Source organism: Cebidichthys violaceus, unplaced genomic scaffold, assembly GCF_023349555.1.
Source record: "Cebidichthys violaceus isolate CVI_PGR_0920_01 unplaced genomic scaffold, fCebVio1.0.p SCAF_23, whole genome shotgun sequence".
Classification (NCBI taxonomy): domain Eukaryota; kingdom Metazoa; phylum Chordata; class Actinopteri; order Perciformes; family Stichaeidae; genus Cebidichthys; species Cebidichthys violaceus.
The window spans coordinates 7,587,100-7,612,480 of record NW_027176406.1 but is presented as its reverse complement, the minus strand read 5'-3'; the positions used below and the strand labels follow the sequence as shown (position 1 = coordinate 7,612,480).

The 25,381-nt window shown below is 40.3% G+C and overlaps 2 protein-coding genes across 3 annotated transcripts; both read left to right on the top strand.

The window, feature by feature from the left end:
* The first annotated feature begins 1,826 nt into the window (after nt 1-1,826).
* Nucleotides 1,827-24,098, top strand: LOC137878661 (cytochrome P450 2K1-like). 2 transcript variants are annotated; one of them, XM_068719042.1, is made up of 14 exons: nt 1,852-2,098; nt 5,155-5,317; nt 6,750-6,905; nt 6,989-7,149; nt 7,315-7,494; nt 16,125-16,295; nt 16,930-17,092; nt 18,020-18,175; nt 18,258-18,418; nt 18,574-18,753; nt 18,960-19,101; nt 21,506-21,690; nt 21,845-21,986; nt 22,063-24,098. In XM_068719042.1, exons 1-14 carry the CDS (start codon nt 1,907-1,909, stop codon nt 22,260-22,262), a joined length of 2,352 nt encoding a protein of 783 aa, XP_068575143.1. In that variant the 5' UTR covers nt 1,852-1,906; the 3' UTR covers nt 22,263-24,098. The 2 variants fall into 2 exon arrangements, with proteins under 2 accessions (XP_068575142.1, XP_068575143.1); XM_068719041.1 differs by lacking the exons at nt 16,125-16,295; nt 16,930-17,092; nt 18,020-18,175; ... (4 more) ...; nt 21,845-21,986; nt 22,063-24,098 and adding exons at nt 7,694-7,835; nt 9,338-9,522; nt 9,674-9,815; nt 9,892-10,546 and having other exon boundaries at nt 1,827-2,098.
* On the top strand, nt 11,190-14,465 carry LOC137878677 (cytochrome P450 2K1-like). Its single transcript, XM_068719059.1, has 4 exons — nt 11,190-11,251; nt 13,072-13,204; nt 13,476-13,617; nt 13,718-14,465. Exons 1-4 carry the CDS (start codon nt 11,190-11,192, stop codon nt 13,903-13,905), a joined length of 525 nt encoding a protein of 174 aa, XP_068575160.1. The 3' UTR covers nt 13,906-14,465.
* Nucleotides 24,099-25,381: the final 1,283 nt, after the last annotated feature.

Below are 25,381 nucleotides of genomic sequence, written 5' to 3'. Positions count from 1 at the left end.
CGAACTGGATCTGACACCAGCTGTGTGCTTCACCCTCACCCCTTCCCCTCATGAACTGTGTGCTGTCAGTCACCAATGAGGATGGGAGCAAGAGCTATTTAAAGGGAGGGAAACAGGACAAAAGGAAAACAAAAATCATATCAATAGCTATTACTGTTTTGGTCCACCACCCGGACTCATAGGAGGAGGCTTGCCAGCTGTGGGTAAATATAGTACATAGTAAGTGTTATTCTGTTAACAAACCTTTGGATCTGATCTGCTGCTACCTGATGAACCATCCCGACCCCTTAGTCATCTGGGACCGGTCTACTTTCTGTTCCCAGAGTCAGAACTAAACATGAAGAAGCAGCGTTCAGTTTTTCTGCTCCACATATCTTTTGCCTTATGTTTTGATGCTTTTAATGGTTTTATGTGAAGCACTTTGAATTATCTTGTTGTTGAAATGTGCTATACAAATAAACTTGCTTTGCCTTGCCTTTCTACTAAGGCAGTACAACTTTAAAGTTACTGTGACAAACTTTAAATTGGTTATGAAACTGTCTCTATTTAATCCTGATGCCTCTATATGACCTATAAGGAAAAGAGATCATTAAAGGGAAGGTTGGCTGTTTCTATATAGTTATACTTAATGCTTGTCAGCAGTGCCACCAGGTAGGATTCCATGCCAATCAGGTGAAATCATGCAGGTTCACCAGAAACTCCTTCAAGTCAGACTCCAGCGCCCTGCAGTCGGAAGCTCCGGCGAAAGGATAGCTCTGTTCCCAGCAGCAGCATCTCCTCCATCTGCCAGGAGCAGAGCTTTGCTCGCTGATCCTCCAGTCCCAACTTTTGTTCACAGGGGCCGCCAAAGTCAACACATGATCAAATTTCCTTGTAGTAGCTTTAAATATTACCATAATATTCTGGCTTTTTTTAAGTTGTAAGGATCACAATGGCGTCTGTTTAGTTGTTTCATAGCTTTCCAAGAAATATGCCGGCGTCACCATCAACCTGTGCCGGTTCCCCAGCCCATCCCAGCAGTGCACGGGGAGATCACAGGGACAGACACACACTCTGACGGAGCCACCATGTTAGAGACTGTTCCTGTCAGTCAGAGTGTGGCTACACCCACAACCCCTCTACCCGGTCAGACTGACCAGATCTGGATAGGTGTGCAAGCAAGTCGACAGGCTTGACCTGTAGACAAGTGCAGATCATATGGCCTTTGGGGGGAGAAGAGAAAAAGTTGTACTGACATTGATGTGATAATGTTGATGTTTATTTGTTGCTTGATTGGAAAGAGACCGGTGTATGTTGAAATGTCTCCATTTGAGTTAATCTTGGTTTATGCTATGTGCTGTCTGAATAGCCATTTTCAGTTAAAGTGTCCCTATGATGTTATTGACATAACACTTAAAAGAGGGGGAGATGTCATATACGGTTGCGCATCTACTGGGGGTTATACGGGAGCTCTGGGAAATGCATGAAGAGGGAGACACATGATGATCCATTAAAACCAGCGGAGCAAATTAAGACGCTTCTATTGCATTGATTTACAGCAGTATCGTGATAATATTGTATCGTGGGACCTCTGGTGATTCCCACCCCGAGTAAATATAGTACATAGTTGCCAGTGTTAATGATGAGCTCAGGTGTTTCCACTCTACTGATGACCCTCTCCCACGCCCACCTCCAATACCTGCAGGGGAAAATACCACACAAACAAAGTAACAGACAGACAGGGCAGAGTGGGTCGTCACACATTACCTTAAGGACAATAAAAGTGTAAGGGAGGAATCTTCGGGTATATATGTGCATATCACTCTGTCAAGTAAAATTAGGACAAAGCTTCACTCTAATACTCACACAACATTAAACACAAAAATATTGTCTCTGACTTTGTTGAAAGTGTGGCTTACTGGCTGCCATGGAAAGCCTTTTTCTACAGTTCCCCAGTACAACCATTCTACTGGGCACTGTTGGGATCCTACTCGTCTTGTATGTATTTTTCCCCAACGTTGACCATCAGAGAAAGGAGCCTCCAGGACCCAGACCACTGCCTGTGTTTGGCAATTTGCTGCAGCTGAATCTTAAGTCAGTCCACAGCACGTTGTTTGAGGTAAGTAAGTGATGCTAAATTGGCTGTATACTGTATTGTTCAAAAGTGTGGAATAATTTATTTTGGTATTTTAACATAGATAAAAACAATATAATTCAGACAGAAATAGTATTATTTACATTTAGAATAGTTTTGCCTCCTGGTGTATATACATGATTTAAAATTGTATTTAGTCTTTTGCCCCTCTAGAATAGTGTCACAGTATCCCCCCTGTGATTTTTATTTGTATTTGTTTTATTTGTTTTCCAGTCCAAAAACGTACAAGTGACCCAAGATCATATTTGAACCACAGTCGTGCAATCACCCAATAAACATTTTGGAAAGACGTTTTTCTTAGGACCCTCTGCCGTCTACTTGGTGGTTAGATTGAACAGGATTTGTAAGGCCATTGGATGTTCAGCTGATATTCCCTGCTCAAATCCCAATATATTTTCACAAACCTATTTCTGATTTTTTTTCTTTTTTTTTTCTTTTTTTTTTTTAAGAATCCTTTTGATAAAGTAGCACACCTGTAAATGTCAGCTTGTTATAGGCATTATTCTGCACTAGACAGTGAAACAGGAAATTGTTCCTATTTATATATGATTTTAAAGTCTGTCTTTGTTGCTAAGTTTCAATTTATGTTCCCAATAACTGTTGATTTCATTTGTATTTCTTATTCCTAATTCTTAGAGGTATCTTTGTCTCTTTCTGAACTTTCCGTTGGCTGATTGAACCATTGTACAGCGTTTTGTTCTCCATGTAAGCTTCACAAACATGACTTGTTTTTGCAAAACCCTTGATACAAAGTTGCATCTATTTGTAAAGAGGATCTTCTAAAACCTTAAGGCCATTAAAAAAAATATAGTCGTCTTCTCAGCCATCTGACTGTAGCAGATTAAGCTTTTGTGGAAGTTAATTCCAAACTTCTGAACAGTAATGTATACAAAATTGGATATGATATTATCACTCTTCAGGAGAAAAGGATTATATGGGTTATGAGGTGTTTTGGCCACATTACTGCAGCTTTGTTCATCTGTATGGAATTGGAGTAAAGTTGTGATGATCTCATTACTACTAAGGCAGTAAAACTTTAAAGTTACTGAGTCAAACTTGTATATTGTATATACACTGCTGTTCAGAGTGTGGAATCACCTGTTATTTTGATACATTTCAACATAAATAAAAACAGTAGAATTCAGACAGACATTCCTATATGAATCTGATTAAAGCAGAATTTTTTGACCAGTAATTGTTGATTTATCATAAGATTTGTAAATAGGACTTTCATCCATCTAATAGTAGCAATGCACTGATATTGGTCCAATACTGGATCAGATATTGGTGACAATTCACTGATCAGGTATCGGATACCGTTATTTTATTAAATAATTCTTACATAACATAATTCTATGTATTTATTTATGATATTTAGTTTTACAAAGGTAAAGAAAGCTATGTTTTTAAATCAAGCCTGATGTTGCCTTACACATAAGTGAGGCATACAGCTTATCAAATAAACACTAGTATTGGATCAGTACTCGGTATCGGCCAATAACCAAAGCGCAGGTATCACTATTGGTATCGGGACTGAAAAAGTTAGATCGCTGCATCCCTACCTAAAAGCATGAAAGACCATTCAAAATATAGAGTGGTCCTCTCAGCCATTTGATTGTACTGGATCAATCTTTTGTGGCAGGCAATTACAAACTTTTGTATCGTTATGTATTCTATCAAACATTGGATGTTTGATTTAATGAGATGGATAGCTGTACACTACTGGTCAAAAGTTTTGAGGATGACACAAATATACATTTTCACAAAGTCTGCTGCCTCAGCTTTTATGATGGCAATTTGGATAGACTCCAGAACGTTATGAAGAGTGATCAGATGAATTGCAATTAATTGCAAAGTCCCTCGGATCATCGAGAACTTCAAAGAGAGAGGTTCAATTGTTGTGAAGAAGGCTTCAAGGTGCTCAAGAAAAACCAGCAAGCGCCAGGACCATCTCCTGAAGTTCATTCAGCTGCGGGATCGGGGCACCACCAGTGCAGAGCTTGCTCAGAATGGCAGCAGGCAGGTGTGAGTGCATCTGCACGCACAGTTAGGCGAAGACTTTTGGAGGATGGCCTGGTGTCAAGAAGGTCAGCAAAGAAGCCACTTCTCTTCAGGAAAAACATCAGAGACAGACTGACATTCTGCAAAAGGTACAGGGATAGGACTGCTGAGGACTTGGGGTAAAGTCATTTTCTCTGCTGAATCCCCTTTCCGGTGATTGGGGCAGCTGGAAAAAAGCTTGTCCGGAGAAGAAAAGGTGAGCGCTACCATCAGTCCTGTGTCATGCCAACAGTAAAGCATCCTGAGACCATTCATGTGTGGGGTTGCTTCTCAGCCAAGGGAGTGTGCTCACTCACAATTTTACCTAAGAACACAGCCATGAATAAAAAATGGTACCAAAACATCCTCCGGGAGGATACTTCAGTATACCATAGTAATGTCGGACCAAAAAAAAAAACACTGAAGCAGCAAACTTTGTGAAAACCAATAATTGTATCACTCAAAAACTTTGGCCAAGGCTGTACTGTAGGATACAAGATGTTTCCGCCACTTTACTGCAGCTTATTATCATCATTATACAGGACAAAATTAAAAGAAAATAATAAATATCTAACCGGTAAACTGTCCTGACTCAGTTGAAAGTGGTTTACAGCATGTTCCTGTTCTGCAGCACATGAAGGAATCTCAATTGCAATAAAAAATAGAAACGGAAACAAGAGAACAACACATTAACGGCTATACAGGTGCCTGTTTGCACCTGTTTTTTTTTTTTTTTTTTTTTTATCTGTCCACAGCAGTTATTTTAAAGGAAGTATTGGAATAAGTGTATGTGAAAATGATCTAGTGATGCGTTCCTTTCTACTATGTCTGTTTGGAATTAAGAGTGATGTTGTGATGATTTCAATACTACAAAGGCTGCAAAACTTAACCAGACAATATCCTTTTTTTTTTTTTTTTTCAAAAGTTGTAATCACTGCTTTTTTTTTTTTTTTTTTTTTGCTTTTTTTTTCTTTTCATAGCTTTCCAAGAAGTATGGATCAGTGTTCAGGGTGTATTTTGGACCCCTGGAAGTGGTAATTCTGGCAGGATACAACACCGTGAAGCAGGCACTGGTCAACTATAATGTGGAGTTTGGAGAGAGACAAGTCCCTCCATTTGGCAATGACATAAGTGGTTCACATAGTAAGTATATAGCAGTGGATTGTTGTGATAACCACTACAGTATAAGTTCATCTAGGTCAGTGATTCTTAACTGGTGGGTCGCGGGCCTTTGCCTGGAAAATAAAATAAAAAAATCCTGTGCTTTTATTTTGATGGGGATTTTTTTTTGGGTTGTGGCTTGTCATTAAGGGGTGATGGTGGGTCCCGCAGGCAGACCAGTTGAGAACCACTGATCTGGGTGATGGTGGGTCCCGCAGCCAGACCAGTTGAGAACCACTGATCTTGGTGATGCATACATTTGATCCAATGACAATGTTAATATCACACAGCTCAGTCTACAGCCATAATAGCTGCTGCGTAAGGCACAGTTGTGCTTTGAGCTAAAAGCTTCTTCCATGGATGCCGCTGTTTCAGTTGCTCCGCAATGCAAATGTGTAGTTTAGAATGCAAAATGAGTTCATAGTGTTAAAGGGCATAGTTGTTGTGATTAGCCTTGTTAATGTGTGTACAAAAACAACAAAGCGTGATAGCCTGGGTGATTGCATTAGCCAGCCTTGGTCACTGGTTCAGATTATGATTGACCCCAAGGAAGAAACTCCTAATTTTGGCCTTCAGGCAGCGGCAGCAGGGAGAACATTCTCTTGCTGGGGTGATTGAGGTTGTATGAGTTGACATCTGATGGTCTTCAGGCCAGGTAGTCCCTCTTGGTGCTATTCCTGAACCAGGCAGTGGTTCTGCCTGTGAGGACTGTCTTCATGGTGCAGGTATAGAAAGCAGCACCTTGAGGATTAGCTTGAAGTCCATCAGGCATGTGACGTGGTTGAGACACTAACAGGCTTTTTGCATAGTTAGAAGTTGATGAAGTCTTTGACAAGCCTCTGAAAGCAATTCATCATCACAGAAGTCAGGCATTTTGGGGATTCATCCTCTGGGGACGATGACTGTACCAAATTTCATGGCAATTCATCCAATAGTTGTAGAGATATGTCTGGACAAAAGTAATAGACCAATCGACTTATATTTCCATCGCTACAGCCATGGCGCTGGCAAGTGCTGTCTGTATAAAACAAGAACAGACTGGACAGGGTTGTTAAACTGGGTGATAAAATAACAGGGAAACCAGTGTGCAGTAATGCTTGCATGATGGACCAGTGCACCATGAATTTTGCTCACAATATCACAGCAGATCCAGTGTACGCTCCAAGGCCTGAATGTGCACTTTTGTCTTTAGGGAGCAGGTATGTGATGCCCAGGATGCCCATGCTTCGTCCCACGCAGCATTGAACTGCTTAACAAGCTTTGATAACATGGTCTGAGCTCTGCACTTTTTGTCAAACGGCATCTGATGTCCTTTTTTATGGTGTTTTTGATGTTTATTTAATTATGATAAACAATTATAAAAAAATCATGAAATGACCTACGACAAAAACATGTGTACTTGATTTCATTTCAGGTAGAGGCATCATATTTGCCAATGGGGAATCATGGAAAGAAATGAGGCGTTTTGCTCTGAGCAGCCTGAGAGACTTTGGGATGGGCAAAAAAGCGGCAGAGGAGCAAATCATTGAGGAGATTCAGTATCTGAACGAAGTTTTCGAAAGACATGAAGGTAAGTCTTCTCCTGTATTGTATATTGTCTTCATAAGGATTCTATATTGTTTGTTTTGCTCATTCATTTTTTGTTTGTTTTAGGTAAACCCTTCAGTGCTACCCAGTCAATAAACTATGCAGTTTCCAACATCATCTGTTCAATTGTCTATGGCAGCAGATTTGATTACAGCGATACAGAGTTTAAACGTATGGTAGACCGAGTCAATGACAACCTTCGACTTTCAGGCTCTCCTTCAATACAGGTACCACTTTGTCTTTCATTAAATAAACTATAAGATGCACCTTTAGTGGGTTATAGTGAGAATTAGACTCATGGAGCCATGAGCATGCATATTGACCTTTTTATTGTGCCTTCTTGATATATTAATAACATGTTGAATGTGGTGTTCTCTATTCAATTACAACAGTTGTACAACCTCTACCCCTGGATATTTCAATGGGTGAGCAACAGGATGCGTCTCAGGAAGAATGTTGCTGAAAACAGAAAACAAATAAAGCAGCTGATCGGACGTTTACAAGAAACGTTGAATTCTCAGATGTGCAGAGGATTTGTGGACTCGTTTCTGGCACACAAACAGAAGCTAGAGGTATTAAAATAAAGTGTGATATCATAATACAAGGTTTAAATCTATAATTGTTAATTTGTTTTTTGTCTTTTTTATATAAGTTCATAAAATATCACCATTATATTTGTATGAACACAGCCAACAACTGGAGGATGAAAATGGTTTTAGCTCCTTTTTAAAATGAAGTTTTAACACTTTTGATTATTCACCTGTTAATAAGGATTTAGGGATTACTGAGTCATTCTACAACATGGAGAACCTTGTGGCAACTGTTAGCAACCTCTTTACGGCTGGTACTGATACGACAGCAACTACGCTGAGATGGGGTCTGTTGCTCATGGCCAAATATCCTCAAATACAAGGTAAGTAATATACTTAGACCGGTTGCATACAGATGCAGTCCCCAACTGTTGTACTTTATGTAGTAGTTGAAACGTTTTTAAAGATTATTTTTATGGGCTTTTTTACTGTCATTTGATGCAGTCAAAGATTGACAGGAAAGAGGGAGAGAGCAGATGGAAAAACATGCAGCAAAGGTCCGTAGGTTGGATTGAAACACTTTCGGATTTCCAATGAGTCCACTTTTTCGGGGCCATAGGGAGTCTATGACTAGTAAATACAATTTTCATGTTGAGTTTGTTCTAATGAAATCTAGATACCTTGCAGTAAATGATCTGGCCAACAGGGGGTGGTGTTAAATCTTTTCAATATACCACAGTGTCTGCACCATGTGTGCAGTTGTCATTTTGCTCATTACATCCTGACAGTAATCAATGAATCAAATGCTGTGATTAAAAAAAATCTGGTATCTGACTGTTGCTGGACTGTAATAAGCCCGACCAATTAATTCTACTTGCTTAAATTCCTGCCTGTCTGCACGTATTCTGCTCGTGCATTCATTGCTCGTCACTGGAGTCTTTCACAATCTGCTAGCTTCACAGCTGTGAGTAATGATAGCCATGTTTGTTGTTTACGTTCATTATAATGTTTGGCCAATGGTATGAAGGCAGATCAATGTCAAAATCCACAAGCATAAATGAGATCCATGCACGTGTGTAGAGGTCACGCGTGTGCAACTCAAACAGCTGCGCACGCTAATTACTTTTGCGAGTACTTTCACATCACTCCATGCAGAACATCTCTGTTCCTGTGAGTAAAATTGAAGCCTGTGAGGAGAAAACCATGCTTTGAGGGCGAGGAGCGTCCCCTGGTGCATGACTTCTGTCACTGCTCTTTGGCTTTGGAGGAAGACCTGAAGGGACGGGCTGTCAGTGTTGTCAACTCGGCTACTGTCTTGCTAGATTTAGCAACTTTTTGAGCTAGTACTGCTAGCTACTTTCATTGGAAAAGACTATTACTGGTACTCTTGCCAGTTTCGCAAGATTACCAACCCTGCCTTTAACATATCCTGACTGTTGTAACCCAGGAGAATTAGTTTTTACTTCCAAACAGTAACTTTAAACTACAACTAACTTAAGATTCAATGACTGCTTCAATTTGTTTTGTTCATAGTATCATCCCCATTTAAATTAACGTCTGGAAAAAGAACTCCATTGAAATGGTATTACTTTAGATATAAATGAGAAATTACTTAATTTCCTTAGTTTTGACCAATTACTACAAGTGCAATGTTCAACCAGCTGGTCATAAAATTACACTAATGGCATTGAGAAGGATTTTTTTCGAGCTTGTGCAAAATTCTGTGATATAGCAATTGCAATGTATTGTGGAGTGTGTTCACTCAAATGATTTGTTTCTGTGAGGGTTTGGTAAAAAGTATTCATGTTAGTCTTTCTAGAATTGGTGAAAAAACTTTACTGCTGCTTTGTTTTTTAGCCACTTTCTTTTATTTTCTAATTTCCAGACCAGGTCCAGGCAGAGCTGAGCAGGGTGGTTGGGAGCCATCGGGTCAAGACGGAGGACAGGATGAACCTGCCCTTCACTGATGCTGTCATCCATGAGACACAGAGATTTGCTAATATCCTTCCCATCTCTATTCCTCACATCACCAGCGCAGATGTGACTTTTCAGGGCTATTTTATTAGAAAGGTAAGAATTTGACTGATGAAAACAAGTCTTCCAGTTCACTCTGAATAATGAAACATGATGAGACTGCATGCTTGATTTTAGAAAGTATAAAGATAGGAGATCATAGTTTTTCTTTAAAACATTGTAAGCATTAATAAATGTCTCTTTCAAGGGGACCCCTGTGTTTCCTCTTTTGACATCTGTTCTGTGGGATGAAAGTGAGTGGGAGAGCCCATGCACCTTTAATCCTGCCCATTTCTTGGACAAGGATGGGAAGTTTGTCAAGAGAGATGCCTTCATGCCCTTCTCTGCAGGTTAGAGAGCTCAGCTAATACTTCTTTTCAATACCAATCAAAGTTTTCAGATTATCTGAAGCTTGTTCTCTCACAGGACGGAGGGCGTGTCCGGGAGAAAGTCTGGCTAGGATGGAGCTCTTCCTCTTCTTCACCTCCCTCCTCCAGCACTTTCGTTTCACTCCTCCACCTGGAGTCCCAGAGGAAGAACTGGATCTGACTCCGGCTGTGGGCTTCACCCTCAACCCGACACCTCATGAGCTGTGTGCTGTCAGTCGTGAGGGATTTCAAAATTAGTACTCAAGTATTGTCAAACACTTTTGCACAGTAGAAAGCTTTTGAGATTGTAATGCCACTGAAAAAGAAACACTGCTATCTACTTTAAAACCATCTTATTCAACACATTTGATCTTTAACTTAAGTGCTGAAGCAAGGTTGGTGTCTCAGTAAGAAAATGGGATAACATTTACAGCTGCACCAATCAAACTGCTAGAAAAGCTACATCATATTTTTGATTAATTAACCAAAACATCAAAGTGTTGAAACACTGTCACCATAGGGCAGAGATTGTTATCGATTTATCACATCTTTATGTTATTATAGTAGCCATTTTTGGACATTATTTGTCAGCTGTAAGACCTCACAGCAACACCTTGCACTGTATTTAATTTAATTCCAACTGAATCACTATAGAGGAATGGTAAAGTTGTATTATGGCCTAAATAAATATTGATATGTTCTTGATCACTTTGTGTTGTATCTATTTGCCTTTTCTGTTGAAAAACTATGCGTTTTGAGGCAGTGTTGGCCATTCATTGTTGTTTATCAATGCTTTGTAAGGCATAGATCAGGGCTCACTAATAGGCGGACTGCGGTCCGGATCTGGACCCAGACGCCGTTGTATCCGGACCCTGGACCTAAAACCGATAGGTGTGTGTGGGTGTGGGTGTGGGTGGGTGGGTGGGTGGGTGTTGTGAAAAAGTATTTGCCCCCTTCCTGGTTTCTTATTCTTTTGCGTATTTGTCACACTTAAATGTTTCAGATCATCAAACAAATTTTAATATTAGACAAAGATAACCCGAGTAAATACAAAATGCTGTTTTTAAATGATTTAATTTATTAAGGGAGAAAAGCTATCCAAACCTACTTGGCCCTATGTGAAAAAGTAATTGCCCCCCCTTGATAAATCATGAATGAACTGATTTTTTTTTGGAAAGCTGAGTTCAATTTCATTATCCACACCCAGGCCTGATTACTGCCAGACGTGTTGCATCAAGAAATCACTTAAATAGAACCTGTCTGACAAAATGAAGTCGGCTAAAAGATCTCAAAAAGCAACACATCATGCCGCGATGTAAAGAAATTCAAGAACAGATGAGAAACAAAGTAACTGACATGAATCGGTCTGGAAAGACCCCAGAACAACATCTAAAGAACTGCAGGCCTCACTCGCCTCAGTTAGGGTGGTCAAGTGGTCATGATTCAACAATAAGAAAGAGACTGGGCACAAATGGCACCAATGGGAGACTTCCAAGGCGAAAGCCACTGCTGACCAAAAAGAACACAAAGGCTCGTTTCACATTTGTCAAAAAACATCTTGATGATCCCCAAGACTTTTGGGCAAATATTCTTTGGACTGACGAGACAAAAGTTGAACTTTTTGGAAGGTGTGCGTCCCGTTATATCTGGCGTAAAACTGACACAGCATTTCATAAAAACAACATCATACCAACAGTCACACATGGTGGTGGTAGTGTGATGGTCTGGGGCTGCTTTGCAGCTTCAGGACCTGGACGACTTGCCATAATTTATGGAACCATAAATTCTGCTCTCTACCAGAACCTCCTGAAAGAGAATGTCGAGCCATCAGTTCGTGACCTCAAACTCAAGCGCACTTTGGTTATGCAGCAGGACAATGATCCGAAACACACCAGCAAGTCCACCTCTGAATGCAAAAAAAAAAAAGGTTTTGGAGTGGCCTAGTCAAAGTCTGGACTTAAATCTGATTGAGATGCTGTGGCGTGACCTTCAACGAGCCGTTTCTGATCGAAAACCATCCAATGTGGCTGAATTAAAACAATTCTGCAAAGAAGAGTTGGCCAAAATTCTTCCACAGCGATGTGAAAGACTCATTGCCAGTTATCGCAAACGCTGGATTGCAGTTGTTGCCGCCAAGGGTGACAAAACCAGTTATTAGGTTTAGGGGGCAATTACTTTTTCACATAGGGCCAAGTCGGTTTGGATAGCTTTTCTCCCTTAATAAATTAAATCATCATTTAAAAACTGCATTTTGTCTTTACTCGGGTTATCTTTGTCTAATATTAAAATTTGTTTGATGATCTGAAACATTTAAGTGTGACAAATATGCAAAAAAATAAGAAACCAGGAAGGGGGCAAATACTTTTCACAGCACTGTACCTGTGCTCAGAAAATGGTGCGCTGTGCTCAAATCACCCCCATATTCTAGTTTTTTTGTAGCCAGTGTAAGTCATGGTGGGGTTTGCTTTAATAGTACAAGACGATCATTTTTCTTTTGCTTTTATGAAATAATTTTCATTATTTGTCACTGCCGTTTCATAGGGAAGCCATTCGATACAGCATGCCCGGTAAATCATGCAACATCCAATATCATCTCCGCTATTGTGTACGGCAGCAGGTTTGAATACAATGACCCCCGATTCAAAAACATGGTGAGAAGAGCCAATGAAAACGTACGCATTGTGGGCTCTGCATCAATCCAGGTGACCTTCGTATTTGCTTTTTAATTTGCTGCAGTTTTAAGGGGATTGCACACAAGCAGGGGTAGCTGACGAAACTGTGAAAGGTTGTGCAGAATGGTAAACAGCATCAGCATTTTATAGCAGTAGCTTCATATATATACGTGTATATATATATATATATATATATATATATATATATATATATATACATAGAAAGTGAAGCTTCATGTCAACAACACCTCATGTCGTTCTTTAAAAAAAGAGACTCTACGACACTAACAACATGAAAACAAAGTGAAGTGCTACCAGAGCAATATAATGTCAACTTACCTCCATGCCGCTCATCACAGTAACCTCTACAGTGGAAGTAGATGCCGGGATCCAAGTCAAACCCACCAATAGAAACTCCTGGCTCATTCAGCAGCGTATGCCCCGCCCACTACGTCCAAACTCATCTCGTAGCTTTACGTTTTGGTTTTGGTTTTGAAGCCTTAGCTTTTGGTTTTGAAACCGTAGCTTTTCGTTTTGAAAGCAAAGGTTTTGTTTGCGTAATAAAGACACAAATCTACCTTCATACCGTACACCGATGCTGTCATCCATGAGACACAGAGACTGGCCAGCATCATCCCCATGGCCATTCCTCACAAAACCAGCCGAGACGTCACCTTCCAAGGCTTCTTCATCAAAGAGGTCGGTTGCCTACATAACAATTATTATTATTTATATAGAACCTTTAAAATTAAAGTTGACAAAGTGATTTGATACACAGCAATATAACAGAAAGTCCAACAAAAGCAAGACAAACTAAGCTAAAACACTGATAAAACAGTACAATAGATGAAACAACAAAAACAATCAACAGATTGCAAACAAACAATAATAATAAATCAACTTCTGAAAAGGTGAAAAACTGCTTTCATTCTGAGGCTTCATACACATCTCTCTCTTCTTTTGCCAACAGGGGACTACTGTGTTTCCTCTTCTTACTTCTGTCCTTCATGATGAGAGTGAATGGGAGAGCCCAAACTCTTTTAACCCTTCCCACTTCCTGGACAAGGAGGGTCAATTTATCAGGAGGGATGCCTTCATGCCCTTTTCTGCAGGTACAAAAACGTTGTCAGGGTTTTGTATTTTAGGGATTACAGAGAATTTCCACACATTGTGATCCAGTTTAACTCTTTGCAAATCTCTTTGTTCCTGCAGGTCGCAGGGTGTGTCTGGGAGAAAGTCTGGCAAAGATGGAGCTCTTCCTCTTCTTCACCACCCTCCTCCAGCACTTTCGTTTCACTCCTCCACCTGGAGTACCAGAGGAAGAACTGGATCTGACTCCAGCTGTGGGCTTCACCCTCAACCCGACACCTCATGAGCTGTGTGCTGTCAGTCGCCAATGAGGAAGAGAGCTGTAGCATGGCATTATACTGTAACTGTACATGACCATGACATGAATATTGTTTAATTCACCCTCACAGGCAGCAGAACATACTGAGCAGCCAGAAAAGTACATCTATTTGTGTAAATATACAACAGTGGCATATTAGGGCTAATGAGCTGTCTCACTCTAAATAAGAGCATATATACGTCCACATTCCTACAGATTGTTGAAACCGTATACAAATTACAAAAAAAACACACTTAGGCTAGACACAGCTTCATTAGCCTACATATTCCTGCTTCCAGGTCACTGTTGATTATTTTGACAAAAGAATGTACTTGGTGTTGTACAATTTGTCAAGGGTTTACTTTCTTATACTGCATACAATTGCAGAAATCACATATGTATTAGCCCACTAGAAATCAATCAAGGCTTGCCTCTTCCTACAGCCGATACCCCATGTAGCCTGCATCTAAAAATTACAATAATGTACAATTATATACCAATATTTCTTTTATTTTGGTTCTTGTGTTATTTTTCTGTTCTAGAGAAATACTTGATTAAAAATACTGGACCTACTGTTTTCTTTAATGTTTTTGGATGGAAAACAAAAGGAGTAATAATTCTTAGGACTTGATAAAGGAAAAAATCCATTAAAACTGCTTTTAAAGTATTTGGTCAGCTGATTGTCAACCCTAAAGCTTCTTTTTGCTAACTTGTATTTAGCACATAGTTCCTTACATATTGGGAAACACTGTTGTGGATTTTTCAATCAGCTTTCTAACACATGGAATAACACAGCAACCAAATAGGTTAACGACAGCTAAACAAAAAACCACCGTAACACCAATTTAAGTGAGAAATGCATCCCATCGGCCGAATACATTTTCAAATTAATTTCCTGTCCACATGCATGTCCACAAGCATGTCCACATGCTGTCCACATGTCCACATGCTTGTCACATGTGCTGACCAGCATTGTCTTTGAGTTCTGTAGCCATGGTTTGGAGTTTAGAAATGCTTTGGTGAAGGAGCTGTCTAGAGCTGTGTTGTTTGGAATGAAAGTACAACAAGAGTCTGACTTGAAGAATCGCTGTTGATTAAAATAGATATAAATGTATCCAATTTACATTCTTGTTGATCGTTACCATGTGGAAAAAAGACTCAAACCCAGCTGCTATGTTATTTCGGGCTTTAAATTCAGCCCTTTATTGTGACACAATCTCAAACCTCGTTTTCCAGGAGGAATCAGCTATTCTCTGTCGTTCAACTGGAGTCCAAATCACTTGTCCAATGCCATCCTTGTCGCCATTTGTGGTGGAAATGAATGTTATTAATTTTCTTGTAAGTACTTTGTGTCAGTGCATTCCTTATTTGTACACAGACTGCCTCAGGATACATGCGTCTCACAGTGTCAGGTCAAATTGGGTCAGGGCTTCACTCAACTCATACTCACACAACATAAAACACAGAAAGAAATTGTCTCTGACTTTGTTGAAAGTGTGGCTTACTGTGTCACGGGGTGTGGTGGAGTTCTCAAAAGCAGACATGACCAGAAGCAGAGTGGAATGGGTTAAAGAACCAAGAACACAACAGGAAATTTACAGGAACACAGCAGGGAATCCAAAAACAAGACGAGAGACGAAATCTGGCAGGACAAGGCAGGGAGAGCAGGACGAGCCAAACGGGCAGGTTGACATGAAAATGATCTGGCAGGCAGTGAGTGAGTGAGAGTGTGTAAAATGGAGATGTTTCGAGAAGGAGCAGATCCAATTCACAGCCAATCCTTGAACGAAACGTGTTGCTGGCATATGGAAATAGGTGGACTTTAAGGCAGTACGAAGCCTGAGGCTTTTCCGCAAATCGGGGGCTCTGTTGTTGACCATGTCAGACGCCGTTGTATCTGGATTACGACTAACTGGAATACGCCAGCCTGTTGGGTGGAATGCAATAGACCTCTATCTCATATGATATATTTTCTGTACTTCATAGTGTGATTCAGTTTGTAATTGTATTTGCTTTTGTTAGAGATTAAATACCTTTTGATTTTAACTTGAACCAGCTATTCGGTTTTATTTTGTTGACGGACCAGGAGCGAGGAAGGGGGGCTCCCTCGTTATTGAGAAAGTCTGAACACGACACTAACAGCTACACTGAATGATTGTGAGAGATAGAGTGACAGAAGAGAAGTAGCAGAGCTGTGGCTTACTGGCTGCCATGGAAAGCCTTTTTCTACAGTTCCCCAGTACAACCATTCTACTGGGCACTATTGGGATCCTACTCGTCTTGTATGTATTTTTCCCCAACGTTGACCATCAGAGAAAGGAGCCTCCAGGACCCAGACCACTGCCTGTGTTTGGCAATTTGCTGCAGCTGAATCTTAAGTCAGTCCACAGCACGCTGTTTGAGGTAAGTAAGTGATGCTAAATTGGCTGTATACTGTATTGTTCAAAAGTGTGGAATAATTTATTTTGGTATTTTAACATAGATAAAAACAATATAATTCAGACAGAAATAGTATTATTTACATTTAGAATAGTTTTGCCTTCCGGTGTATATACATGATTTAAAATTGTATTTAGTCTTTTGCCCCTCTAGAATAGTGTCACAGTATCCCCCCTGTGATTTTTTAAATTTGTTTTATTTGTTTTCCAGTCCAAAAACATACAAGTGACCCAAGATCATATTTGAACCACAGTTGTGCAATCACCCAATAAACATTTTGGAAAGACGTTTTTCTTAGGGCCCTCTGCCGTCTACTTAGTGGTTAGATTGAACAGGATTTGTAAGGCCATTGGATGTTCAGCTGATATTCCCTGATCAAATTCCAATAGTGCTACATTTTCACGAACCTATTTCTGATTTTTAAGAATACCTTTGATAAAGTAACACACCTGTAAATTCCAGCTTGTTATAGGCATTATTGTTCACCAGACAGTGAAACAGGAACTTGTTCTTATTTATATATGATTTAAAGTCTGTCTTTGTTGCTAAGCTTCAAGTTATGTTCCCAATAACTGTTGATTTCATTTTTGTTTCATAGCTTTCCAAGAACTATGGATCAGTGTTCACAGTGTATTTTGGACCCCAGAAAGTGTTAATTCTGGCAGGATACAAGACCGTGAAGCAGGCACTGGTCAACTATGCTGTGGAGTTTGGAGAGAGACAAGTCCCTCCATTAGGCAATGACTTAAGTGGTTTACATAGTAAGTATAAAGCAGCAGATTTTGGTGATAACCACTACAGTATAAGTTCATCTAGCTGATGCATACATTTGATCCAATGACAATGTTAACATCACACAGCTCACAGTCTACAGCCATAATAGCTGCTGCGTGTGGCACAGTTATGCTTTGAGCTAGAAGCTTCTTCCATGGATGCCACTGTTTCAATTGCTCTGCTAATGTTGTTTAGTTTAGAATGCAAAATGAGTTCATACTGTTAAAGGGCATAGTTGTTGTGATTAGCCTTGGTAATGTGTGTACAAAAACAACAAAGCGTGATAGCCTGGGTGATTGCATTAGCCAGCCTTGGTCACTGGTTCAGATTATGATTGACCCCAAGGAAGAAACTCCTAATTCTTTTTGGCCTTCAGGCAGCGGCAGCAGGGAGAAGATTCTCTAGTTGGGGTGATTGAGGTTGTATGAGTTGACATCTGATGGTCTTCAGGCCAGGTAGTCCCTCTTGGTGCTATTCCTGAACCAGGCAGTGGTTCTGCCTGTCAGGACAGTCTTTATGGTGCAGGTGTACAAAGCAGCACCTTGAGGATTAGCCTGAAGTCCGTCATGCATACGAGATGGTTGAGATACTGACAGGCTTTTTGCATAGTTAGAAGTTGATGAAGTCTTTGACAAGCCTCTGAACGTACTTCATCATCACAGAAGTCAGGGATTTCGGGGATTCATCCTCTGGGGACGATGAATGTACCAAATTTCATGGCAATTCATCCAATAGTTGTAGAGATATCTCTGTCTGGACAAAAGTAATAGACCAATCGACTTATATTTCCATTGCTACAGTACCATGGCTGTAGCAATGGAAATATAAATCGGTTGGTCTATTACTTTTGTAATCTGATTTCAAAAAGTTCAAATAACGTTTGACAAAAACATGTGTACTTGATTTCACTTTAGGTAAAGGAATCATATTTGCCGATGGGGAATCATGGAAAGAAATGAGGCGTTTTGCTCTGAGCAACCTGAGAGACTTTGGGATGGGCAAAAAATCAGCAGAGGAGCAAATCATTGAGGAGATTCAGTATCTGATCAACGTGTTCGAAAGACATGAAGGTAACTCTTCTCCTGTATTGTATATTGTCTTCATAAGGATTCTACATTGTTTGTTTTGCTCATTCATTTTTGTTTGTTTTAGGTAAACCCTTCAGTGCTACACAGTCAATAAACTATGCAGTTTCCAACATCATCTGTTCAATTGTCTATGGCAGCAGATTTGATTACAGTGATGCAGAGTTTAAACGTATGGTAGACCGAGCCAATGACAACTTTCGACTTTCAGGCTCTCCTTCAATACAGGTACCACTTTGTCTTTCATTAAATAAACTATAAGATACCTTTAGTGGGTTATAGTGAGAATTACAGACTCATGGGGCCATGGTCATGCATACTGACCTTTTATTGTGCCTTCTTGATATATTAAAAATGTGTTTTTTTCTATTCAATTACAACAGTTGTACAATATTTACCCCTGGTTATTTCAATGGGTGAGCAACAGGATGCGTCTCAGGAAGAATGTTGCTGAAAACAGAAAACAAATAAAGCAGCTGATCGGACGTTTACAAGAAACTTTGAATGTTCAGATGTGCAGAGGATTTGTGGACTCGTTTCTGGCACACAAACAGAAACTAGAGGTATTAAAAGTGTGATATCATAATACAAGGTTTAAATTGTTTTTTTAATGACTTAATTGATGATTAACATCAATTCATAAAACACCACCACCTATATTTGGTTTTCATATTTCTATGAAAACGGCCAATAGCTGGAGGATGAAAAATGTCAAGAACACCTTTTAAAATTAAGTTTTAACACATTTAATTTTTCACCTGTTGATAAGAATTTAGGAATTACTGAGTCATTCTACAACATGGAGAACCTTGTGGCAACTGTTGGCAACCTCTTTGCGGCTGGTACTGATACAACAGCAACTACGCTGAGATGGGGTCTGTTGCTCATGGCCAAATATCCTCAAATACAAGGTAAGTAATATGCTTAGACCGGTTGCAAGCAGATGCAGTCCCCAACTGGGGTACTTAACATAGTAGTAAAAGTTAAAATATATATTTTTAGATTACTTTTTTAATTAAGGCTTTTTACCTTAATTTGATGCTGTCAAAGATTGACAGTAAAGAAGAGAACACATGGAACAACATGCAGCAAAGGTCAGTGGGTTGGATTTAAACATGTAGTGTTTGGATTTCCAATGAGCCCAATTTTTCGGGGCCATAGGGAGCCTATGACTAGTAAATACAATTTTCATGTTGTATTTGTTCTGTTCATTCTAATAAAATCCAGTTACCTTGCAGTAAAAGATCTGATCAACCGTGGGCGGTGTTATCTCTTTGATACACCATTTTGCTCATTACATCCTGACAGTAATCAATGAATCAAATGCTCTGACAAAAAAAATCTGATATCTGTGACTGTAATAAGCCCGAACAATCAATTAATTCTACTTGCTTAAATTCCTGCCTGTCTGCGCGTATTCTGCTCGTGCATTCATTGCTCGTCACTGGAGTCTTTCACAATCTGCTAGCTTGACAGCTGTGAGTAATGATAGCCATGTTTGTTGTTTACGTTCATTATGATTTGTGGCCAATGGTATGAAGGCAGATCAATGTCAAAAACCACAAGCACAAATGAGATCCGCGCGCGTGTAGAGGTCACGCGTGTGCAACTCAAACTGTCACGGACGCTAATCATTTTTTTTGAGCGTTTTCACGTCACTTCATGCAGAACATCTCTGTGAGCAAAATTGAAGCCTGTGAGGAGAAAACCATGCTTTGAGGGCGAGGAGCGTCTCCTGCTGCCAGTGACGTGCGGTGAGGTTCGTGGCTGGTGAGGCACTGACACTACATAAGTCAGATTTACAAAAATATGAACCCAATAGAGAAGCTTAAATCACCATTCAATTGGCAGCTTGCACATTGACTACTGGTTGTTTTTCATATCAGCATTATTTACACACACATAGGTAAAGTACATATTTGATTCCACCGGGAGCGTGTGCGCCGTGATCTGCCCCACCGACCTGCCCCACCGGGAGCGTTTCAGAAGCGGAGCGCTCGCGGGCACCACCCGTGAAAATCGTGAGATTCCGCGATAATCTGTGTAACAACCACGGATGTATAAAGAGAACACAAACGCATAAAAGGTTACTTTACCTGTCCAACATTGAATTGCTGTTGATTTGTTCATATTTCCTTGTTTGGTTTTTTTTTGGACATTTTTAAGCTTGGATGTATAATCTTACATTTTTGTGGTCAAAGCAAAATATAAGAAGAAGAAGAAGAGAAGTGTAGAAGAAGAGCAACGACAGAACAAGCATAAACCCGACCCGTGGGCTCTCGCTCGCCCTCTTCTTTGAGGCAGAGTAGTGTTTGCCTCCCCTCTGCGCTTTTTCACTGCGGTTTAATGTCAGATCAGCAACACTAAATATGTTCTACACAGACGTGAAATACATTACCTATTCTATGGAAAGAAAGGGCATATACAAAAAGTGTCTACAAATATTACAGTGGTGACAAACGATGAGAAAGCAAAAGGCACGCGCTCAACCCAGTTTGTGAGGGATTGCGCAATCTGAGGTGAGGCACAGCTCTTCGCTGCCTCACCTCACGTGTCTCCTCTGTTTGAACAGGACATGCGCTAATTCAGAGATTTTGATTATAAAAATGCTTGAAATGATTGGAATCATACAGAAATTACATTTATAGCACAGATCAGTAGAGAAATATTAATATTTATTTTAACATTATTTGTTTTGTACTTGTCATGATGACAGGTGAGGCTCTACCTCCCCTGACCGCACGTCCCTGCCTGGTGCATGACTTCTGTCACTGCTCTTTGGCTTTGGAGGAAGGCCCGAAGGGACGGGCTGTCAGTGTTGTCAACTCGGCTGCTGTCTTGCTAGATTCAGCAACTTTTGGAGCTAGTACTGCTAGCTACTTTCATTGGAAAAGACTATTACTGGTACTCTTGCTAGTTTCTCAAGATTACCAACCCTGCCTTTAACATATCCTGACTGCTGCAACCCAGGAGAATTGTTTTTTTACTCCCAAACAGTAACTTTAAACTACAACTAACCAAAGATTAAATGACCGGTTTAATTTGTTCTGTCCATGGTATCATCCCCATTTAAACTTAATAACACCTGGAAAAAGAACTCCATTGAAACTGTATGCACCAAGAGTACTTTAGATATAAATAAGAAATTACTTAATTTCCTTATTTTTGACCTATTACTATAAGTGCAATGTTCAACCAGCTTTAGACTACACACAATTACACTAATGGCATTGAGAAGGATTTTTTTTTCTAGCTTGCTTTACTGCTGCTTTGTTTTTTAGCCGCTGTGTCTTTTATTTATTTTCTAATTTCCAGACCAGGTCCAGGCAGAGCTGAGCAGGGTGGTTGGGAGCCGTCGGGTCAAGACGGAGGACAGGATGAACCTGCCCTTCACTGACGCTGTCATCCATGAGACACAGAGATTTGCTAATATCCTTCCCACCTCTATTCCTCACATCACCAGCGCAGATGTGACTTTTCAGGGCTATTTTATTAGAAAGGTAAGAATCTGACTGATGAAAACAAGTCTTCCAGTTCACTCTGAATAATGAAACATGATGAGACTGCATGCTTGATTTTGGAAAGCTGTATAAAGATAGTAGATCATAGTTTTTCTTTAAAACATTGTAAGCATTAATAAATGTCTCTTTCAAGGGGACCCCTGTGTTTTCTCTTTTGACATCTGTTCTGTGGGATGAAAGTGAGTGGGAGAGCCCATGCACCTTTAATCCTGCCCATTTCTTGGACAAGGATGGGAAGTTTGTCAAGAGAGATGCCTTCATGCCCTTCTCTGCAGGTTAGAGAGCTCAGCTAATACTTCTTTTCAATACCAATCAAAGTTTTCAGATTATCTGAAGCTTGTTCTCTCACAGGACGGAGGGCGTGTCCGGGAGAAAGTCTGGCTAGGATGGAGCTCTTCCTCTTCTTCACCTCCCTCCTCCAGCACTTTCATTTCACTCCTCCACCTGGAGTCCCAGAGGAAGAACTGGCTCTGACTCCGGCTGTGGGCTTCACCCTCAACCCGACACCTCATGAGCTGTGTGCTGTCAGTCGTGAGGGATTTCAAAATTAGTACTCAAGTATTGTTAAACACTTTTGCACAGTAGAAAGCTTTTGAGATTGTAATGCCACTGAAAAAGAAACACTGCTATCTACTTTGAAACCATCTTATTCAACACATTTGAATGTTTACTTTCTTATATTGCAGGACGGTGTTGAAAATCACCTCATGTATTTGCACACTATGAATAAATTTAGATCTTCTTCGTCATATAGCTGATATCTAATTTAGCCTGCGTCTAAAATTTAAATGTACATTTATATATAATTTCTTTATTATTTTGGTCCATGTGTTTATTTTACATTCTAGAGAACTAATCTAAAAATACTGGACACACTTTACTCTTCAATGTTTTCTGATTTTTTTTTTTTAACAAAAGTAATTCTATTGATTAAATAAATGGAAAAAAATATTAATACTGCTTCTAAACTTTGATTTGATCTGTCAATATTTCTTCTGGCTAACTTGTTTACCCATGGTGCCATGGTGGTACAGAAAAGAAATGTGACTTTACCTCTCTATAGCTATCCTTACTTCATGCTACATAAATTAGTAAACTGTATAGTTATCCTCAATAAGCACTTCTCACTAGTTTTTATGAAGTAACGCTTAATTGCAGGAGGAAGAAAACTATTTACTTATTGTTTTTGAATGAATCTAACTTAAAAACAATCAAGTAGCAACAAAGCCTGGGGTCTTAACATGCGCAGTAGCCGAAGTTCAGTTCTTGTTGGTGCATAGGACAGAGTGTATTGGCACTAACTCAGTGTGGGAAACTGAGGAAGAAAGAAACACTGCCTGGATTTTGTCAATTTGCGAAGTTTAATTTTGTGTTTTGAAGAATAATAACATGAGTAATCCAGCAAACAATTGTGTGTTTCTGACTGCGTCAAGCTTTGCCTCACCTGTACCACGTCCATGCCTCTTTCAGACACCCACGAGTCGTGCTTATTCTGCCTGTGTCATCGTCTCCTGTAGGAGGCATCGTCTGTATAAAGACTTAAGTCATGAGTGGACCATAATGAGGAGGATGACCCCGCCGGGTTTATGAGGACGAGAAACCGCAGGCAGCCCGATGCTACCTTCTTCAGACAGTGAAAGGATGGGTTTCTCCCTGCTGCCTCAACAGTACCTGTCCTCCCGAGGCCCAGTAGGGAGATTCACCTCAGGCATCCACGCCCAGCCCTGTGGAAAGTCTCACTAACACGTGATGTGTCCCAAGATGGTGGCAATTTTGTCTTTTGCTTAGAATGAGGCAGCAGCGTAAGCCGCCTACTCCACCGCCGAGGGCTAGGAATGGGACAAGGGTGTGTAGGTGCTGGGGGAATCAGTCAGGGTGTGTCTCCTCCTGCTGAGCACCTCCTGGTCAGGTGCCGAGCTGTTGCTGTTGTCTGAGAGGGATAAGCTAACAGCTTGTTTGATTGTTGTTCATTCTTAGCACAACACCCTCTGACACAAGTTGTTTGTTAGCTCTGCTCGAGTGGGGGACCAGGTTTATGAGACCTCATATAAACCGTTACTTTGATCCCAGCTTGTATAAACATGTTTAAAAGATAAACGGAACATGTCCCAGAAAAGTACACACAAACATCATTTGACCTGCAAAAAGTGTCAACCTGACTCGGTCAGGTGAAGGAGGGCGTGACATGAGAGGATCAGATGTGGTTTGTATTGGTTCAGTCAATAAGATGTGATTGATGAAATGTGGGTTGAGGTTTGGGACTAGAGTATAAAAGTCAGAAGGAGTCACCAAGGAGTCAAGTAAGAACCTTGACTCCTTGGTTTCGTTGTAAACATGTCCTTGTGTACACAAGAATAAACTGTCTCTGCTGGTTGCTTCTCCAACTACTACGTCTCTTCTCATTTCGGCCACTACATAATGCTAGGCACTCTCAGTAGGATGCAACCCTAGCACCCAGTATGGATAGTTATGTAGAATGTCTGTACTTTACTATCGCCTATTGTGAACTTTCTCACCTTTTATGACTAATTCTGCCAAGTCTTCACCCAGGGAACTTACCTTAACCTCCTCTGGTAGAGTCGGTCGTCACCTCTGTATCACATGGATGAGGAACAGGGACGAGGGTCAAATTGTTCTAAAAAAAACAGAGTCTATGGTTTGGGTCCAGGCACTTACAAATGGTGAAGCTGTGGTTTTATTAAAGCTTTTCACACAAATATCACATACTACAATTTAAATTCAATGAAACAGTCTCTGTGCCACAAGAACTAATTCTAAAACTCCTACTCTAAAGGTTTGTTTTTTTTTCACTGATTTGCAATGAAGTAGAATCCCGGTCTCTCCCAGGATCTCCCTCTTCTCCTCTGCTCTGCTCTCTCCCTGCATGTTTTGCAGGTTCTCCTCAGTCTGCTCACTGAGTTATTTTTTTCTGATAACAGATAACAGAAGGGTCTTCTGTCCCCCTATAAGTGGGTAAGACAGAAAAACAGGTCTTCCTGTCCACTCAAAAAGTCTATCCCATTCTCTAGTTGGGGAAAAGCCCAAACTCACTTCTCAGGGTGTAATGTCCCTGAGTTGGGGGGGGGGGGGAGCCCAAACTCACGTCTCAGGGTGTAATAAAATATCTCCCTTTAAACCGGGGTCTCTAATATCCTGTGAAGAAATCTGTTCCGTCTCTAGAGATGGGGGGGAAAAGCTCCAGCTCACAGTTTTCCTGCCTATTTTATGCTACTCTGAGGCTAATACCTCCTCTACGTTCATGCGTCACTCACATGAGTCCTCCTCTTTCTAAGTCAGACACAGAACGTAACTGGTTGTAACTGGTTTGGTCTGGATAAAACCAAAGCACTATACAAGGCTCAAGTGACCGTGTTACATTAAAGTGTCTAAGCAGGCTATATGTTTCTATCACTTCTATCATGAAAATAAAACAGTTTAGGTTAAATTGGGTATAATAAGTGTAAACAAGTTATATATTGTGATGGTTATAAAAAGCAAACAAGCTATATGTTGTGATGGTTATACTTTTATGCTTTCATATTTTTCTACAATCTCTTAACACAGGTCACAGGACGTGTCTCGGATAGAGTCTGGCCAGAATGGAGCTCTTCCTATTCTTCACCTCCCTCCTTCAGCGCTTATAGTATAAATATAGTATACAGTAAAATGT

Bases quoted from the DNA above. Each gene is read 5' to 3' on its own strand.
- LOC137878661 (XM_068719042.1), top strand. From the start codon at position 1,907: ATGGAAAGCCTTTTTCTACAGTTCCCCAGTACAACCATTCTACTGGGC. The intron at 18,419-18,573 runs GTACCACTTTGT...CAATTACAACAG, and splicing joins CAGGCTCTCCTTCAATACAG to TTGTACAATATTTACCCCTG. The intron at 21,691-21,844 runs GTAAGAATCTGA...GTCTCTTTCAAG, and splicing joins AGGGCTATTTTATTAGAAAG to GGGACCCCTGTGTTTTCTCT.
- LOC137878677 (XM_068719059.1), top strand. From the start codon at position 11,190: ATGAATCGGTCTGGAAAGACCCCAGAACAACATCTAAAGAACTGCAGG. The intron at 11,252-13,071 runs GTTAGGGTGGTC...TGCGTAATAAAG, and splicing joins TGCAGGCCTCACTCGCCTCA to ACACAAATCTACCTTCATAC. The intron at 13,205-13,475 runs GTCGGTTGCCTA...TTTTGCCAACAG, and splicing joins AAGGCTTCTTCATCAAAGAG to GGGACTACTGTGTTTCCTCT.